The sequence below is a fragment of the Varroa destructor genome, unplaced genomic scaffold (genome assembly GCF_002443255.2).
Source record: "Varroa destructor unplaced genomic scaffold, Vdes_3.0 BEIS01000003.1, whole genome shotgun sequence".
NCBI lineage: Eukaryota > Metazoa > Arthropoda > Arachnida > Mesostigmata > Varroidae > Varroa > Varroa destructor.
In genome coordinates this window covers 903030-923538 of record NW_019211456.1, presented here as the reverse complement: position 1 = coordinate 923538, position 20509 = coordinate 903030, and the positions used below count along the sequence as shown (strand labels likewise).

General features: G+C 38.1%; 3 protein-coding genes across 7 annotated transcripts; 2 read left to right on the top strand and 1 right to left on the bottom strand.

Moving 5' to 3' along the window:
- The first annotated feature begins 787 nt into the window (after window positions 1-787).
- awd (nucleoside diphosphate kinase) lies at window positions 788-3740 on the top strand. Its single transcript, XM_022797642.2, has 3 exons — window positions 788-995; window positions 2461-2713; window positions 3461-3740. Exons 1-3 carry the CDS (start codon window positions 919-921, stop codon window positions 3584-3586), a joined length of 456 nt encoding a protein of 151 aa, XP_022653377.1. The 5' UTR covers window positions 788-918; the 3' UTR covers window positions 3587-3740.
- Window positions 3741-9787: 6047 nt separating this feature from the next.
- LOC111247082 (uncharacterized) lies at window positions 9788-11816 on the bottom strand. Its single transcript, XM_022797638.2, has 4 exons — window positions 11633-11816; window positions 11130-11363; window positions 10506-10817; window positions 9788-10273 (listed from the first exon to the last, which is right to left on the bottom strand). Exons 1-4 carry the CDS (start codon window positions 11732-11734, stop codon window positions 9950-9952), a joined length of 972 nt encoding a protein of 323 aa, XP_022653373.1. The 5' UTR covers window positions 11735-11816; the 3' UTR covers window positions 9788-9949.
- A 4219-nt stretch (window positions 11817-16035) lies between these two features.
- On the top strand, window positions 16036-20509 carry LOC111247157 (fibulin-7-like). Of its 5 annotated transcripts, none has more exons than XM_022797773.2 (6): window positions 16038-16387; window positions 17850-18020; window positions 18516-18668; window positions 18778-18915; window positions 19569-19709; window positions 20188-20509. In XM_022797773.2, exons 1-6 carry the CDS (start codon window positions 16330-16332, stop codon window positions 20322-20324), a joined length of 798 nt encoding a protein of 265 aa, XP_022653508.1. In that variant the 5' UTR covers window positions 16038-16329; the 3' UTR covers window positions 20325-20509. The 5 variants fall into 5 exon arrangements, with proteins under 5 accessions (XP_086840374.1, XP_086840375.1, XP_022653508.1 ...); XM_022797774.2 differs by having other exon boundaries at window positions 16045-16149; XM_086984247.1 differs by lacking the exon at window positions 16038-16387 and adding an exon at window positions 16861-17217.

Sequence of the window (20509 nt, the reverse complement as noted above, 5' to 3'; positions counted from 1 at the left end):
GTTTTTAAAAACGAAAAAAACTTATCATCATTTGCTCTTGTATTTTTGTAATTTGTCTTAGAATGAAAGATATGTTGACTACTGAATGACAAGTTTTACATACTTGCTCGCATCCCAATCACTAAAAATGAACGAGCTAAATATAAAATGAATATTTAATAGACTAGATGATTGCTACGAGGATTTTTAGTCAGAACCAGTAACTATGATAAGTTATGTTCGTTGATTGTCGCCAGAGATAACGTTGATTTTATTCTTGTTTTAGGTTAAAAATTGTATTAATTAACTGTATTTGTGAAATTATATATCACAACACGACACAGGTATTATAACATCTGCTAATAAAAATTACTTAATATTCAGCAATGTATAATTAATTCGATGCGAATAAGAATTTATAAAATATGACCAAAACATTGTGCGCTTTCGGACAAACAAACAAGGATGCAGAATCAGTGATCTCCGTCCTTCTCATGGCTTTGTATTGCCAAAGATGGCCTCTCGTTCTAATAATATTAGATTGAGTTGTCAACGTAATTTATCAAATTAAAACAGTTCATGTTGTTTTGATGCGAGCAGCTTATTCGGCATTAAGGATCGGTTTATTTGAATCTTTGTTTGTTGAGTTGGAGATACATATAAATTAAAACTCCTTTTTTACAAATATAACGCTTTTTTTAAAGATTTATTCGGGCCGCATTTTAAAGGTACATTGAAATCGCCGTGATCGCTAGAAACGACCATTATTTTTGAAATAGCTCAGCTGCCGCTAAATGCCCAAAGCGCCACCTGGTGGGGCCTCGTGGTGGCCAATTTTTCGCGACGTCAGAATCCTCAACACCGGCTGGGATTTCTCTTAGTTCTTCGGGAACGCGAGAACGAGGTGTACGTTCATCGAATCAGCATCATACAATCAAAATGCCCCGCGAACGTTCTTTCATCATGATCAAGCCTGACGGCGTCCAAAGAGGACTCGTGGGCGAAATCATTTCCAGGTGAGTTTGCTGGGAAAAAGACTTGTGTCTAGCCGCGATTTTGAAAGCTTGTCGCATCAGTGCACAACCAGTGCCATAGGAACGCTATCACTAGGTAAGCAGTTAGCACAGAAGGTTATATACAATATTTTGCAGATCAAAATTGTCAAGTGGAACGGTTAGTGCAACAAATTTCTTTCATTAATTAAAAAAGAAGTCGTGAGCTATTGTGGAAAATAAATGGATATGGAAGACTGAACTTTCAATATGTTAGTATTTCTAGCCATAGAATCCCTTGTAAAAGATCAATATCGATAAAACATTGTTTGAGATTTGTGACAGTCGTCGAGTTTGTATCCTCTTGTAGCCGTCAGGCACATCAATCGGTCGTTAATCATTTTCAGTCGGTCTCCTCTGATTGACCTTCATTCCTTCTTTGATTGAGTTTCATTTTGATCGCTTGGCTTGGTTGCTTACGTAGTGTTACTGGCTCGCCGGTTGCGGCATTGATAGTCCGTTCAATGTACATTTTGTAGTTTTTGTGCGAGAAAAACTACAATTTTACAGTGTAAAATAGTAATTTAACCGTTGAATTACTATTTTACATTCGCAAACGGACACATCACTTGATTATACCGAATCTTTTTGTGCAGGCCCGTGTTTAGTCAGCAAATTGACTGACTGACTGAGATACCAAGCACGCTCTGTGTTATGTACACTTGGGGGTTTTATATATGAGCATTGTTAAATAATTTGTTCGCACTCATTCGTCGTATACGGTGTTTCAACTAATTGCTCGTATTTCTTTGACGCATATGGATGATAAAAGTCGAGTGAATCTGCTGTAGCACAGTAGACTTTAAGTCACTTGTCGCGCTTTCCTGGAAAATTCTGAACACATATGTTACACTTTAACGCTACCCATGCTTAGTCTATTGGTTGGTCAGTACTCACGCTTAGTCTATTGGTTGGTCAATTGTACAGTCGGACGCCTGCATGCCACAGTGGCACTTAAATTGACTGAAACATGTACAAATGTGAGATCATGAACATTATACTTTAAAGTAGTCACTACATAGGAATATAGGGAAATGTTAATGAGCCATTGCTGAATCGAGATATATGGGCGTGACTGCTGAAGTACAAGTAAGACTTGTTGCGAAGAGCTGTATTAAAGGAAACACATGTAGCCATACATATGATAACTGCATGAGTATATTAGTTTTTTCTAAATGATGATAATGACAACATTATAAGCCAGGGGTGGCGCACAACTGAGTGGCTTTCCATGTCAATGCCATCCGGTGGTATCGCATATTGTTAATGCTTAGCAGAACCATATAATTGTAATAGTACGTACACAATTAAATAGTTATATTATGTAGAATAGATTTCTAAATTGTTGCAAAAGATTCGAGTGACTGTGCTATTTATAAAAATGGAAATGGTAGTGAATCAAACTGCATTTTATTTGTGGATTTTGCAGGTTCGAGAAAAGGGGCTACAAGCTGGTAGCGATGAAGTTCATGCAGGCTTCAAAAGAACACTTGGAGAAGCACTACGCCGACCTTGTCGGAAGGCCGTTCTTCAATGGCCTTGTCCAGTACATGTCCTCTGGGCCAGTTGTTCCCATGGTTTGGGAGGGCGACGATATTGTCGATACTGGCAGAGCCATCATTGGTGCGACAAACCCACTTCAGTCTGCACCCGGTACCATTCGAGCTGATTACTGCATTAAGGTTACTATTAATACTATTACTATTATTATCCACATGGTGTGCCCAATCATTACAGAGGAACTTTATGACAGCAGAAGTAGGAATTGGACCCAAAGCAGATCCAGTCGGGTAAATTTATGTAGACTGTAGCGAAATCTTATGCGCACAGCGATGAATTCCACGTAGTTGATTCAGATAGACAGATATTTGCTTATCCTAAATTGCAGGTAGTGAATGTCGGTATTGTTGTTGGAAAACGTTTGATTTTTTATTGTTTATTGTGTGATATTGTATATCCTGTCATATATTTGTTATCCACTCGTATGTTTACTTCGTCTATTTGAAATACGGGTCTTGTGGGACTTTTGTTTGGAAATTGTGTCGCGACAAAATGTGGCCGATGCTGCTTATGGTGTTAGTGAACGTGTTTATTTCGGCGCGACGAGCAACAGATGGTGTCTGTAACAACATCGTGGAAAATTGTTAAGTTGACCTCAGCTTAAGAAGTACTTTTTAGCTTCAGACGTGATCTGAAAATAGATTTTAGCTTTTTTAGAAGCCAACGTTTATTTTTCCGATAGGAGAGGTCACACACATCCTGATCTGCCAAAACTCGCAGTACCGATGCTTAGTGAAATTGCTAGTAATATGTGAATGATATATATCCTTTAGATGTATTTTTGTGATAATTGTGGACTAACAGAATATAGCGTAAGTATTTTTGTGATAGATGTCGACTAACAGCATATAACGTATCTCATTCGCCAGGTTGGCCGTAACGTGATTCACGGTTCAGACTCTGTTCCATCGGCTGAAAAGGAAATTGCCCTCTGGTTTAAACCCGAAGAGATCGCCGATTACCAGAACTGCACCGAGAGTTGGATCTATGAATGATCTGCAGATGCCAGTGGTCAATAGTGGATATATTTAAATAATACACTCGCCTTGATCGAAAAAGTTCACTTCTCTGAAAATGAGAACTGACGAATTCAACTACTAAATAATAAATGACTTATTCTATCGGATGCACTATCTTCTTCGGGACCAACTTTAAATCTTTTCATTTATATAGCATTTTTTATTGACTCTACATGTTAAAGCAGTATTCATAAGCTGTTGCTGCTATGAGTTAGACATGGAAACACCCTTCTTCGTTTTGAAATCAGTTACTATCCAGCCTTATTGAGTGTTTGATATACGTTGATACGGATTCTCTCTGAAACGGCTGTGACAGTTTTTGGGAGTTTTTGTGTAGTAGTCTGACGAGGAATTCCTATAAAAACAACACAATATCGGTGCCTTGCTAAAAAAAACTACTCTGTATTATATTTTGCTTATAAAGAAGTCCATAGGCATGATATGTTATGCCCGTGAACTGTCAGAGAAACCAAAAAGAAAACTGGAAAGTTTTCGACGTTTTCTTTTTGGAAATTGGAACAATGGAAATTGTTTTTGGGTCACCCTTGAAGAAATTTTAAACGATCGGATTTTTATTTGCGCTATGGCCGTTGTGTGACTATGGCCCGCTACTATTTTGTTAAGAGAACGGTCGAAAATGCCAAGTGTTTCCACATTAGTTGTTTAGCCTTTCGATTTTGGAAGTGAAGATCAGCCTTTAGTTGAAATAACCGAAGAGGCACAGTAGTTTGCGAACTCATTGCCAACTGACTGAAATTGAGTAATGAAATTGCTGCAACAAGCTAATAGAATTTTTGCTCTATAACAATGCCGTTGCTTATTCAACTGAGCTAATGGGAGAACCGCATTGTTATAATTGTAATGAAAGTGAGGATAGAGGCAATATATCCGTAGAATAATAGAAAAAAACTATCAACTTAAAGAGACAAAATTAGTTCACTTTGAAAGCGAGAGAGACACTGTGCGCACGGGTATTGTTGGACGCTTGCAAAATAAGGACAAATGATGTACAGCCTTCAGCTTACGAACCCATCTATAATATAGTTGCACCGATGTACCGTTCAAAACGGGCTGAATAGCAATATTTTAAAGGAAGGAGTCTGTTCTTGTAAATATCAACAAACATTTAGTGACACCTTCTTCGGCGTCGTTATGAGTTTTGCCATACATTCTAAGGCATATTTTTTTATTTGCACATTATTGTCGTATTTGATTTACTTTTCGTCACCCATTATCAACTGTGCAAAAAAATGGCCCGACTCTATTGCGTTTTTCTGGTTCCGCAAGTGGGTTTATGATTGAAAATTTTTTTGCGTCACTTCGTGTGGCACCGTAACATTGAGTTTTTTTCTAGAAGCCAGCTTTCTTAATATTAGTTTAGATGTTTAGTTCTCTGTATGTTATCGTAGCCAGAAAAATGATTAATACTTTTTTTACAGCCTAATATATATAATATGAAGAATGGTTTGAGACTCAGATTACAAAGTTACCTTTTTACTCTAAATTACTGTCAGGTAAATCACTGATGACAAAGTAAAACATTTATTTGAAGGTCTACCGTATTTCAGCATTATGTCCGATACTATCGTTAAATACTGCGTCAAATGGCTAGCTTTCAGCACAAAGTGAGGTCCTCGGGCCACATGCAAACCAAAAATTGCCATTACTCCTCACGATTTTACTATGGTGTAAAAAACTGGTCTTGCTGCTAAAGACCTGAAAGCGATATTAACCAGACTAGTAATAAATCACACCGCAATTATGCTACAAGCAACCCGAGATCCGATACCCGAAACTCAACAAACGTCAGTGAAAGGTAACTACATAGTTGGATACTAAAATTTTTATACAACCCTACGGATGGACACGTATCAAAAAATTTATTTGCAAAATACAAAGCTGTACTAAGATACGAAGAGGTCGGTTTGAAGAAGACAAGGTTGCTTTGTCGAAAAACCCCACCAGTTGCCTATTAACAACTACACTTTACGTCTATAGCTCACATTTCGAGCCTAAGCAAGTCTTGCCAGCTCCGTGACGTATTCAAAGTTTGGTTGCAGTTTGTCGATCAGTTCCGGACGTAAATTTTTTTAAGACAACCTGCAAAAATGATCCGAATTTTATACTTGCTGGACATCATATCATCTTTCCTGAACGACGCAGGTGATGGCAATAACGGAGAAGTGTGTGAAGTGCTTAATTTATATCCGTAAGTGAGTGAAATTATAATGCGAATATATAAAACAAGTAGCCTTAGGAAACAGAGGATGCACTTGAAATTATTAATTCATATGAAAGATATAAATAAGCCAGGTTTACAAAATGGTTTTTCAAGTGCTTGTACGTGAAGTAGACATCCAGTCTTAAACTGAACTAGAAGAAAATAGAAAGTACGGTAAACCTTTTATGGCCCTGTGAAGGTGACCGTGATTAACATTCAGAAATCAACTTACTGAATGAATCTGTTTTACTGCGCTAAAGACGGCGAGTTTTTTTAACAGGATGGAGCAGCTGCACGTTAACATCGTAATTGAGTGTTCTTCGTGTTTTATGTGCGGTAGCTTTTAGGTATTACCTTCAGATGGCTGGTTCATAGCGCGAAATCAAATCTACACGCAGATTCAAACAGATTACCGCGTGTTCGTATATTCAGCTGGCAAACACGTTACCCACTGCGCTATGATAGCAACGATTATTACTGTGACCTAAGAGCATATGTTAACTAGAGTCTTCTGACTAGAGAGGAAAATGGATTGGATGAAGAGGTTTGATAGGATACCTTGTTCGCTCTCCAGACCCGACGCCAGTGGATTTTCTTTTGCGAGTATACCTTAATAACAAAGTTTATATCAAAAAACTGGAAGACTGAAGGATTTGGAAGCTTGTTAAAATGTGTGGATTTTTCATTTTTTAAGGTTATAATTATTGAGAGTTAGTCATCAAATAGCTAGTAGCAGAATTTGACTGCTTAGGATACCTAGGATATAGATGCGGAAAGCACCATCGTAGTAAACGCTATGCTGTTAGAAACATAGGATCTTTAAAACTGTTAAATGAAAGAAGCAGGTTGACTAAAGGACGGATAACGAAATATCCAGATAAAATAATAGCAACTGAAAATAAACCGACCATTGAAATGAATGCATGACCTTACGAAAAAATATACATTTTCTCTAGTATTCTAGTAAATTGTGTCCAAGCAAAGACCTCTTTTCGACTTTAAAAGAGATTTTGGCCCAGTTTCTTATCATGTCCTCGTAAGGCCAAAATGCGAGCGAGCTGAAGGGTGACTGCTTATTAAGTGGTTCTATTTATTAAGTAGCTTACTATGTAGCACGGAAAATAGTCCGATCAGGTCAGAACAGGTCTGAACGAAGTTTAAGAAAACAATCGCTATCTTTTATCAATGTAAGTAAATTTTTTTTACTAACTAAAGTGATGAAAAATATTTTCCTACATTAGACTTTACCGAAGCCGATTAACAAATAGAGGTGCAATCTTGAATTCTCTTGAGTTTAAAAGACTGTTAACAGTCTGCAAAACAAGAAAAAAGTCTATATCTGTACAAACGACTCCCATTGGACATCAATCCCATTGGGAAGTAATCCATTTTGGGTCTAATAAAAGCATTAGTCGATATGGATGACCTGATACTGGTCCGATTATCAGAAAAACTGGGTCCGTAATGACCCCAGTTTGAAAGAATATAAGATTTTGAATTGAAAATAAAAATACACTAAATATACGTTCATTCACGAACGATTCGACAATTTTCTAGCTGTAAAATACCAGGCGAAAATTCAACCACAGCCACTTGACCATATGACGGAATACTGACTTTGTAAAAATAGAAGGAAAAATGTCCTCAATTCCTGTAGACGTCTACTCCAAGTGGCCCGAGGTCTAACTTGTCGAAGTATGACATTAACAGCTATACGGTCGCTATGGAAATATTGTCACGTTGTGGTAATTTCACAACGCTGGTAAGCGACAATGGGTCAAATTTACAGTTCAAACATTTAACGATTTTAAGAAATCGATTTGAATAACATCTTTGAATCTCTCCGTACCACCCTCAATTTGATAGACTGGCAGAGAAATTTGTCGATTCATTTAAAAGGAATCATAAAAAGCTGGGGCGAACGAAAGATCAAAATGAGGTCTGCGATTTTTTTCCCCATCTTCACTAGCGGGGGTCTACCTGAGCCATCATTGGATGACTAAATTGAAAACGATTTCTTGATGTCCAGGAAGGAGCAAGTAACATCAGGCTTAACTCAAGAATATCGTTAAAAAATCACACTGATCAAAGCATATGAGTGATAGAATTTCGAGATCAAAGGCATCATAATCAGGTACTAATTAGGAAAAATTGGGAACGGTTGTGTATACCGCGAAGGTAGGCGGACGGATCTGGATCCGTCATTCTAACCAACTGAAACGGAGAGATACACCTTTTTCAAATGTTACGTTTAGAAAACTACTGCCTACGAAAAAGCTGCACGATTTGACTCGGAAAGACCAGCACACCATTCTTGATGACCAGAACACAACGAATACGAAAAGTACCGATAACGTTAATTTATAATGGACGTGAAAAAAGTAATCGAACATTTAAAAATGTTTTCAAAGAAGGTAATGTGGAATATGGAGTTGTGTATATATATATTTATCTAACCATGTCTATCCAATTATGAAGTTTTCGTGTTCCCCTAAACGACCTTCTAGGGATCAGATACGTCAAGAGTTAATACCCGAACTGGTTTTTATTAGCGAAGTTATTATAATTGATAAGTTAGGGCTAATTTGGTTGACCGTGAGCTGCTCAAGTTTTAACGTCCCCAATGCAATGTAACACAGTGGAAATACAAGCGGGAGGGACACACATTTCAACCCTGACAGGTTCCTGACGCAACGTTCGAGTAACGGCGTACAAGGTGATTTAAAGTGGATTCTATAGTTTCAGGTTCAGATTTTCAGGTGTGTTTTTCAAGCATCGATTTTTCTTCCACAAATCGGGCAGAGCATTTTTTTCTAGATTAATCCTACCACCTTTTCTGTAAATTTAAAGCATTCAATTAATATATATTTAATAAAATTGTTTTTAGTTATATTTTACAAATTAAAGTCTGAGTCCTGATTATAACTAAAATGTATTAACAACAAAAAGCGTTTAGCAGTAGAAAATTCTGAGATTTAAAATAAGCGTAACTACCCAGTCCGCCAAAACCAATACGGGATTTTACCGAATTTTGAATACAGTCGGTTTATTCTCGTAATAATTGCAAGGGCCTCTAAAATTAGCTATTAATAGAATAGGATCGGAAAAAAGGCTACTTTCCTGTTGCGGAATTTTACAGTTGGAGTTTCTTTAACTTCTAATTCGCCATAACGATACGACCTATTTTTTGAAAGGAAAGATGTGTTCGTACAGTTTTTTAGCTCTTTTATTAATTCTGCTACAGATGTTTACTAAACTAACCTCTTCATGCATAATCTTAGAAGATATAAAGAATTATAATTTTACCGTTTTTAACAGTAGCCAGTCAGTCAGTCAATCAATAATATATCAAAATGTTATGTTTTTGATTGATGGCCATATTTTTTCTTAGTTATAGGAGAAACGGCAAAGACGTAGGTTCTTATTAGAGAATAAACATTTCCGTAATAGCAAAAGGTATTGTGTAAACGCCTTACTTTAACAATGCAAAGCTATATTAGCCCACAGCGGCTGTTTAAAATGAACAGACGTATCCTTAGAGTGCATTACTGGCCACTAAGTCGTAGTAAAAGATGTGCTTTGTAATACCAGTTTTTAAAGGCCCCTTAAAAGCTTTGCAATTAAGATTCTATGTACCTTCTATAATCCGTTCAGATTCATTCAATCATATGATGGTATGTCCGGTCCAGTTTCTGATTAGGAGCGAACTAATTTTTCTTATTTGTTGCCTATCTTAATAACCACTGTTTATTTGTTGAAACACTTCTCTTTTATTTCCTACATTGCAAATGTCAAGTTTAGTGCACAACCTTCATTTGTCTTAGTCTTGAGTTCCTTTTGAATGTATGTATGCAGCACTAAGGGCAGTGAAATCGTACTTTTAAAAGCGGCCGCTCCTGCCTAACTATCTTACCTATGTACGAAAATTTCCCTTACATATCATAGGAGAACATAAATTATGTGTTGTATATAAAATTTTTATTAATTTAGCCGTTTATAACCATTTTATACATAATCCCACCATACGGTGGTTTAGAGGCATGAGAAGTGCTGTCTTATGCGTTTAACTTTTTTCACATGATCTGTCCATCAGCAGTATCTATAAACACTGAGTTATTTTAAATAAATACAGGAATATAGGGCTGGATCTGTGCGCGTGTGCTGGTAAGTGTTGCCACTTGTTGAAATGGAGAAATTTGTGGAATCTGGGCACGAAAACGGTGCGGCTGTATTTTTACCGCTGGAAATGATGGCACTTTGCCAGAAACGGTAAGCTGAGGGCTGGAAGCTGAAGGCGCACTGTCCTGCAAAGGAACTACAGGTACCGGAACCAACCCGTTAACGGAGTAGCTATGGACACCACTGTACGCGGCCATATGCTGCGTTGGCAGAGGTACAAAAAAAACAGCTGCGAGAAGGTCCTGAGATCGAGGTGGCGTCACCTGTGATAAAACACAAGTCGCATTGGTACATTGAAGATCATTGGTGAATGAAGATTCAGTTCAGCCAATTTACGATTAGACATAGACGAGCGTCTAGTAACTTTGCTGTAAATTGTGCTGAGCGTAACTGTTTTCCGATATACCATAAATTAAGCCCTATTTAAGTAAGATAATACTCCCTACATCATGAAAATATAAATAACGCGTGACAATATATGCAGGTTTACTTTACCTGGAGTGGCAAATGCTGAGATACTATCGAATATTGAGCCATCATTCCATTATCGCTGGCATTAATGATCGGCTCAACGAGCAGCGGCATTGCTGGATCCGAGGATCCAGACGGCAATGAAACGGGCGCGGTCTGCGAAGTAGATTCTACCTCCTTGACATCTGAATCTTCATCTTTCTGATGATTCGATAGTGCTTCATCAATACGACGAACCGCAATCTTCTTCTCAACAGTCTTTGCAGGAGCTTCGGTCGCGACTGGAGCCGACGATGTCGCCCCGAGGGAAGCAGCCGACACGGCAACCGGTTGTGCCTAAACACATACATTACGCATACATTAGTCTACTAATCTATAAATATACGTTAGATAAAACATTTTGGTGCGTTGTGATGCGGGGAAGAATGATCTGCCTTGTAAAGACCTTTATTTTAAGTGTATCGCATATACAATATAATGTCAATAATATAGTGCGAATATATTATGACAAATATGTGTGTTTTATTATGTACCCGAATATCTAAGCCCATTAACCACTTAAAATATTCTCTTATTTATTTTTTTTTTGTAATATGGATTCACCTTTCAACTTGCCCGTATGATATACAGTCTACAAATTGATTTTACCTGGGCCACGAGTACTGTGTGATGTCCAGGAGTAACCTGATGTGGATCCTGATCCTTGACTTCAACGGATGCTCGGAATCCATTCTCATCGGCAATGTAGTTAACTACTCGCTGAGTGCCGTCGGCTTCTGTGACACCATACGCGCCGAGCTTCATTCCGGGACTGCCCGATTCCTCATGGAATGATGAAGCACCCTCGTTGATAGCGTATCCGAACGCATAGTTGCCCTTATTCTGCAAGCACGCACACATTCGCAAGATTATAACAGCTCCGATGGTACCTTCTACATCATGAGCCTAGTCCTCAGAAATATTAGCTGTTGTAGATGCACTTTTTATCGCCCTCTTATGCAGACGTAGCACCTTTAGAAAAATGCTATGGTTAAGTTGTCCATAAGAATATAATATAAGAAAATATATATTTAGCTTAGTCTCTTGTATGGTATATCTGTAAATATTAACTTAGTATATCCTTGTCTAGACAACTAAATAATGCTACTCACATCTTCTGTTCTATAACTTCTGTTTTGCTTTTGCGGCATAGCGCTGGTTAGGTGACATGTCGCTATAACAACAAGCGCGGAGATCTGCATTAGACTTTTCATTTTTGTGATGTTGTGCAGGGTTTACGACTGTACTGCGTACGTCAGGTTCTTTCCTCAGTCAGAATTTCACTGAGCTTCACCTGACTGACTGAGCTTTTTTATACAGAGATGGGTAGTGTAGCGGTAAGGAACGAGATCTACATGATTTGACCAAAGCTTGGACTTACTTCAAAAAGTGGCTATACGTACCATATAATGCTAGCATTTGTGATTGTAAAGAATTACGTCGTTCATTGGCGAGTCAAAACAAAAAAGAAGAATCGCACGCAAATCAATAACACCTTCTAATTCGAGTTCCCTATCGTTTTCGTACTTCAAGAGAGTTTGAATGTTGGGCAGATTACTGCGGCAGTTTCCTGTTTACAACCCGGCAATCTGGTACAAGAGTTGATCTCTCCACCAGAAGACAAGTGGCACCTTTGGGAGTTCTCGCAGCTACGAATCGATAAAAAACATATAAACCTGAGATGAGTAGAAAGAAGATAAATGCTGACGAAAAGACCGGAAGTAACATTACAAGTTGAAAGTCCGATTCGGAGCTGGCTCCGTAGAACCGGCTACTGAGCAGGTTAAACCATCGGTTTCCAAATTTTTTAATAAGATGTATTAGAGTTGTGCTGGTAATGATCCATCTTTAGCAACTGATGATTCTGAATGGTTTATGACGCATATTGCTAAAAAGCATAACCGCAATAGGATTTTTTTTTATTTTAGAAAACGGCTTAATCGTTTAAGCTAGAAAGACGGTCAAGTGTAGTAGCCATACGTCCTCGTAAAAGTTGATACAAGCGCATAATATTAATGATGCGTTTGTTAAATAGCGATATACATTCATGTGGGTTGATTTTCAGGTTTCTTAAAACTTATTGATCCTTGACGCGTAGACCGGAAATACGGCATAACGGTCGTCTCCTTAGCCCCCTTTTAATATCGAGTGGTCCCTCCCTGTCTGGTCATTGACCTATGCTATTTCTGGTTGATGCTTATCTAACTTTTGGCTATCGCATCAGACTTGCGTAACATTCTTTACTATGATCAGCTCTGTGCATTTACGGATTTGACATCACTAACATCACGGTAATCCTGTTACAAAGTATCTTATCTTGTTAGTTAGCTTACAAAAAGTCGACGGTGAAATACACACACACACACTTAGACTATACAGATATGAAGATGATTTTAAATCGTACAGGCTCGACGCGATGTTTTCGGTGCTGGGTTGCCGACAAACAAATGAGTAAGAAGATGGGCAAAAAAAGACGGAGACAGACAGACAGACAGGCAAACAACTCTCGGGCTAAACGGGTCTACCGCTTCATCCGAAGACAGATAGGCATCAGGGGCTACGTCAGCCATCTGCGCCAGTAGCACGCAATGCCTAGCACTTTTACATGACTACATACACAGTACTAAAAGATAAAGAACAGTAATATTGTGCTATTGATTGTACCCTAGATAGGCAATCAGGTTGCCGAGATATGACAAATAGGTAAAAACAAATAGTATATTATATAACTAAACTATATATCTGTTGCACTACTATGTTACCAAATGTCCAGTATTAGCCTTCAAAGAATTTGCTACACCCGAAAAGAGATACTCAGCGTATCCCTTAATCTGTTGTGTTCTCCGTGTCTGTCTTTCTCCACATGGAAACAAAATCGACTCCTGTCCTTTGTATGCAGCTGAAAATAAACAGCCGCAGTAATACAATGTAATCATTAGTAGCCTATTCATTAATTAATGGACCTATCATTCACTGGAACAAGTATACACGTTATTCTATTACAAACACCAACAATCCCGGTTTAAGCGGCCGTATGTATGCATTACTTTTTTGGCTTACTTTTACTTTAATATATAATTGAGTTCCTTTCGAATAGGATACATAATATCTTCGCGCAGAAATCACGCTCACTCTGTTCACGTGTTACCGAAATTTTTCGACTGACTATACTAGATGAAAATATTCAACGATGAAGTGTGTGTTTATCATTAAAGTTTGATGAAAAGGAACTCAGCAACGGCAACTAATATGAATGAAACTAATAAATAATAAGTCTCTATGGTTAAGGGGCTTTATTTAAATAATAGAAATAATAACATTAGAAAATGTTATTTTAACTGTACATCACTGTGTTTTACTAAATCAGAGCCAGCCATGCTAAGTGCGAGATACAGATCGCTAACGGGTTGGTAATGATCTAAACAATATGACCAGTTAAATGCGTTTTTGTCAGTGTCATTCGGCCACAACCTTCCCTTAGCAACAGAAAGCAGACCGATACAGACATCCCAGAAAACTGCATGACCAGGCAACCGGTTCTTGCTGAAGACCCCCGAAGAGTTCTTGCGAAGATTTTTGTCGAAAAACGATTATATTATACCGAAATGGCTTTCGATTTTGGTCCGTCTAACCGCCAGCAATTGACACGTCACAAACTAAGACGTAGGACTTGTCGCTTGATTCAATGAAAGATTCGTTCGAATTCTACACGAAATTGAGGCAAGAAATATGGTTGCTTAAACAGCTATCCAAGAGCTTGTGCTGTCGACCGTTTTTAGGAGTGCGTCCGGTATTGCGAGAGAAAATTAAAACAGCTATTGATAGCTAATCTGAAAAATTGTAATTAGTGCTACAAGTGAAGGATAAGTAAGATAAAATTGTTGAAGTGGATTTTCATAGCATGAATAGACAGGGGGGGCCTTGTCAAAACACAGCAGGAAAAGGCTCCAGGTACAGGTTCCGGATAAAGCTTCACCCAGGGAGGTACCTTATGTCTCTCTATTCGTTCCTGTTATGATGTGCTAGCACACTTCCGCTTAACCTCGATATTTTCTATTCCTTTTTCCAATAACCTACTTAAAAACATCGAACATCATTATACCAATATAAGGTGTGGGTGGCTCCAGTGCAAACTGTTATTAATTTCTAGCAATTAAATATCAAAATATATATTGACAATAATGAACGTTTAACTGAATATATAGAAAAAAGTGAATATAAACTGATTGAATATGGTCGAATTTTCCACATTGGCTATATGTGAAATATAGAAAAGCGCAAATATGTGTAATAATGGTAAAACTTTGTTATGTTTGAAACAGAGCCCGAAAGTACAGTAAAATAGAAGTAAATATTAGTATTATCAATTCAAGATTCAATATTGTTATCGTGCTAGGGACGCGCGTATTGCTAGGGCGAAGGACGTGCACACACACGTACCGGGTGTATTATTTTCAATTTCGACAGTTATCACTCGTATTTCTTGGTCAAGCACGGCGGTGGCGACACCAACAGCATTGACAGTTAATACTGTCTCACACTCATGGCTTGTGGATATCTGCACGTATCGGCGTGTCTATGTGTACTCTCACTTAGGTATGCAATGTAAAATCGTAGTAAAAGGTACACATCGTTCTGATTTTATATAGTAGATATTATGCTAGATTTGTAACGTGGTTAACATGCAAGAACGCTTGAATTCTCAGAATTATTACTTAATCCATATCGATATAGAGTCTCGTGGCAGTTGGGGACCCCACGTTTTAGATCTATTTACGAAGCAAAAGAAACAAAGACTGTCTCCACAAACGGAAGATTCAACTGTGCAGCCCAACGAGGAAACATTAATACTATTTTTATATGCCTATTTTACCATATTTGAAATACTATTAGAGAGTTAGGGTTTCTATCTAACGCAATAATGTCTATCTCAGGAACTTTAATGGTTTTATTGGTAAAATCAGAATACCTTATGTATTCTTAAAGCGTAATATTATAAGAATAGAAATATGGTATTATAGTGTTTCTGTTATAGATGTGTCACGTAGTTAAGCTTGCTTCTTTATTTGTAATCGCTTGCCTGTATCCTGCTACTCTAATTTGATGTGAAATGAAGACTCCTCAACGGTGATAAGACTTTTGCCTCACCCAGTAAGAAAAAGTGATATTGCATATTTATTCGCAGCACTAATGACAAAATTAATTTGAGGGAGTCACTAGACTATTATTATGAACATCGAGTTTCGCTGACCTAAATGTCCCCTGAAATACAAAACGATCTGACACAGCATGGTGCTATCGCCGCTTGAATTCAGCTTATAACAGGACCTTTAATAACAACAGCAGTAGTCAGTCAAGCGTTTAAACGAACTCGATGGAGTCTAAGACACCTTCTGCGGCCGTGGCGTTCCGTAATTTTCTTGGTTTTGCTGGCAGATATAAATGAGATAGAGAAAGGGTAGCGATTTTTTTACAGTAGGTTCCAAACAAAATGCTAATGCATCTGCGTGTATGTATGACACCCCGCCATTTCACGACGCGGCTACGTAGAAACGGAAGGTGAAATCTCCAACAGCGGAGCGATGGCGGCAGTTCGCACAAAAGCTCATTATGGAGTCGGATGACGGAGGTCGGCGTAGTTTCGTGTCGTAGCTACCTAAAAATTGTTGAAAATTACTACAGAATAGTTTCTTAATTTAATAGTGAGTAGGGCGTGACGTCCCTTACGAAGCTCGATAGAAACTACCGTAAAAGCGAAAAAAAAAACTGCAATAAATACGTTCTAAATAGGCTGACCTTGAAAACAAACATGACGATATCTTGGCTCGCTTCTATATTCCTTTTGATTGGAAGTAGTGAATGCTCAGGTAGGTTTCTTGAATATTCGCTAACTTTACTGCTTTATTATCACATGGGCCACACTTGATCGATTTTCCTCGTTCAAAAGGTGATCTGTATTTTATGTCCTGACTGAACAAATTGAGTATGGGCAATTCGCCACTTATGTCGATCATAACTTACGAAACTGATTCTTTCACTTTTCGTTCGGAAGTTACTTAGAAAAATTTTTATGTGGTACTACTTTCGCATCCTACAGAAGACCAGCAATACTTTTTTTCACAGCCACATTTCCATTAATGATATTAACGCTAGTGTTAAATAATAATACTAATAATAAGTCTGTGTATTAGCAGGGAGCTTATTCTACTAATAGTTACTACGTAATATCGTGCTTTTGTAGGAATATATACATAAATATGGCTATTGCGCAAGACTGGAGTGATTTATAAAAATATAAGTTACGTTCTAGATTAGAATTCATTTTGTTCAATTCGAAATCGAGGAATGATTCAATTTTTGGAAATAAGACGTTGAAGTGACAGCACTGATTTATGGGTATTCTAGGATATGCTAATCTACGTATAAAATGTGCGCCTACATTTCAGTGAAACGTGCCCTTACTAAGCTACCTATTTAAGAATTCCAACGATTCTTTGCTCTGAGCCCTTGAGCTGTCGAAAGTTAGCCATATTTTTTCTTTTTATTCTACCCTAAATTGATTGTAATGATAGATTTTTTGCATCAATTCACGATTTTGGTCCTTTAGCTTGCTGGTAACATGGCGACGCCCTACACTAAAATCAGGTCAAATGAGACTGCTTTTATGCTATGTTTTACCTGGATTTAAAGCAGCATTGTAAGTATCGTAAAAGTAGCAGTTGCGCATTGGAAGTTCATTAATTGCCGACCCAGTGTCTACAATATGTAGGTGTGTATACTGTATATGTGTTATCAATTTCATAGGAAAATATATCGACAAGTTCCGTCAAGGTTGCCACATCATCGATCAACTATCCAATATTAGAATAGAAAGGATTGCTGTTAGCGCGCATTAGTACGCAACCGTGCCAATGCTTCCGTGTGCTGCTGCCGTGCAACTTGTAAAATGATTTCCTTACGCATACTGTATGATCTATACGTATATTTATGAATAATGACAAACCTGTAATACGCACACGAAAAAGTTAGTGCTATTTACTAAATAAGAATTCGGATGCAGGTTAAGTTGGGTGCTTGCCTAAGATGTCACATCAAAGATCCTAGGGTCATTATGACCAAACTGCATGCAAGCCGTATTGAAAAATTAGCGTAAATAATATTACGTTTCCTTATCGTACGTTTCCGTAGGTATTCGATCAGCCACCTCTACAGAACAATTACTTACTCTGCAGCATTTGATAGTGTCAAAAAACAAACCTATGTAACTCTGATAAAGGTTAAAGCAATAGGACACTATAGGCTTGACCTAGCCAGACACCTTCGTTGCAGATATTTCCCGCCATGACGTTGATTTGCCCCACCTTTCGGGGCCGGACGTGGCGGACATCGTGAGGCAACTCGGTGGACTTAATTTCAGCCTTAACAGTAAACCCATAACCAATGGAGAACCCAAGTGCAAACCAGGACTTGAGTACGAGAGCAAAAGCGGATACTGTGTCGGTCTGTAAACTCTACAACGTACCTAATAGGCACTGTCTAAAGGCAAACGTAGGCCTTCAGTTTCTTGGCTAGAGCTCTTGCATTGACCCTGATGTGCCATGAGTGCAGTAAATAATTACGCCACTATATTCGTGTGCTGCGGAATGGTGAACCCCTACTATCTAATATTTGAAGCTGATTTTACTTACTCCATCATGAGTGAGCATGGCCATATGTCTATATAATCTTAAATAACTCTAATGTCAATAGATAACTACAGCTATAAACCTATTAAACAAAGAATAGTGCTTAGGTGGCAGAGAATTTTGGGCGAAAAGCACTTAGTTTTCGATGATCTCCCTTGATAGGTTGGTGAAAAAAAATGGTGCCGTGATGCATGGCCCTTGAGGTTACGTCTAAAAAGAGATTTGTGCACTAGGCAGCAAAGCGCCCAAAACGATTTAAATTTGGCATTCAGAGCAGTAAGTTACTTTTTTCCATATTTATCCGATGCAGATGTCAACGAGTGTGAGCGTGGCACTCACAACTGTAGCCATGTGGCGCTATGCGTAAACCATGCAGGATCTTTCGAGTGTGTCAAGTTGGCACGAAAATCTGTTTCATGTCTTCCTGGATATCGTTTTAATTGGCATCTTGGTGAATGCCTTGGTAAGGCAGAAACGTACCATAAATTCCACTACTGCAATATGTGTACATATATATATATATATATATATATATATATGATTTATTGGATGTGTAATTTAATTAATTTCAGAAATTGACGAGTGTGTGAAAAAGCCGTGTGCTCGCAGTCAAACTTGTGTTAACGAGCAGAATGGGTTTAGATGCCTCAACTCATCCGAACGGAGTTGCCCCCAGGGATACAGCTACCAGAACCGGAAAGGCTGTGTTGGTTAGTAATGTCTACGGCAACAACAATGCCGGCATTGATCTTTCTATTGAATTTACCAATTCTCATTATCGCCATCTTGCTTGTTCCGTGTAATTCTAACTGCGCCTGCTAGATTTCGCAGCCGATAGAGAGAAACACAATAATTCAAGAATCTTTAAACGCTGCAGTTTCTTAATTTTAATTGTGTACAAAAAATACGCAAAAAATATATGAAAGATACACTCAGAAACGAACCTCAGTTTAGCTTAATTTAATAAAAACAGGAAATATTCTACGGTTGATTATATTGAAACGGGGCAACATATGCTTGATCTAGTATTCAAACGCTGTTGACTTTACTGGAAATCTCTGTAGAAAATATGATTAGAATCAAATAAGCTATCGGTTTATCTCTCTTTTGGTTTGGCCTAACGTAATCACCTTCACCACGCATCTACTTACGGGCAAACGTGAACGTAGCGGCAAATGAGTTTACGTTCCATTCGTTGCCTTAGCGAGTCGGTCATACGCGTATCGTATTATCTTTCTTTGATCATTTTTTCCAATAATTTATTTTTTATTTATATTTGGAAAAATTTCGAAATATTATTTAATAATAACAGTAAGAATAGTAATAACAGTATGATTTGGTGCTTCGTTGTGGTTTACGAAAGACATCAATGAGTGTCAGGGTCTGGGCGCCCATTTGTGTGACGGACGGAAAGAACTTTGCAAAAATCTTCATGGCTCGTACATGTGTGTACCCCCATGCCAGAAAGGCTTCAGAATGATACCCAATATTTGGGACTGCGCAGGTGAGTCTTTCCAATCGATTAGCTCGCTCGGGCTTAAACCCTATGGCGATATTCAGATATTGGTTATGTCTTTTCAATAAGATTGTATTTATCTGAAGAGCCGAATCGACAGTACCTCTTTCACTGATTTTTACTGTTTCAGATTATTAGACTAGATTACGGTTGTGATTGTGTCTCTATGTAAGACTTAGAGTACCGCGCGACTATTAGCTTTACAGTTTCGTTAAACTCTGCTAGGCGTGCAGCCCGTCCCCAAATTTGTCTCTCCGGATTTACGGCATCATTCGTCTTCTAGGACAAAGATATTTTTCTTGTGCGAAATATTCCAGCAGAAATGTTTTGCTCTCATGTCCAAATTCGAGTACGCGATACATATGCTTCGTTAGTATTAGAGTCAGGAGTTGATTCGCTGTCTTTGTGCAGTATCCCATCTGTAATTTTTGCATTAATACGTTGTTACTTGCTTTGACTTTTATAGATATTGATGAATGCATGGAAGAAACGGATTCGTGTGCTCATAACGAGGAGTGTATTAACACCTTGGGAGGATACAACTGTGAAATGCCTTTAAACACTGGATCACCTTCCCCCTCCTTAACACTAGAAGTGAAGTAGCGGCAGAGATATTAGCCTGCTTTGCCTCGTCCTCATTAGAAGCCTGGATCATTCAACTTATCAGACAATTAGTAACATAAAACCCAAAATGCTGTGATCCTAAACAATCTTAGATTTGATTGTTTCATTTCGTCACAGTCGTTTTCCATTAACCCAATTATTTCTTTGAAAAATTTATATATATA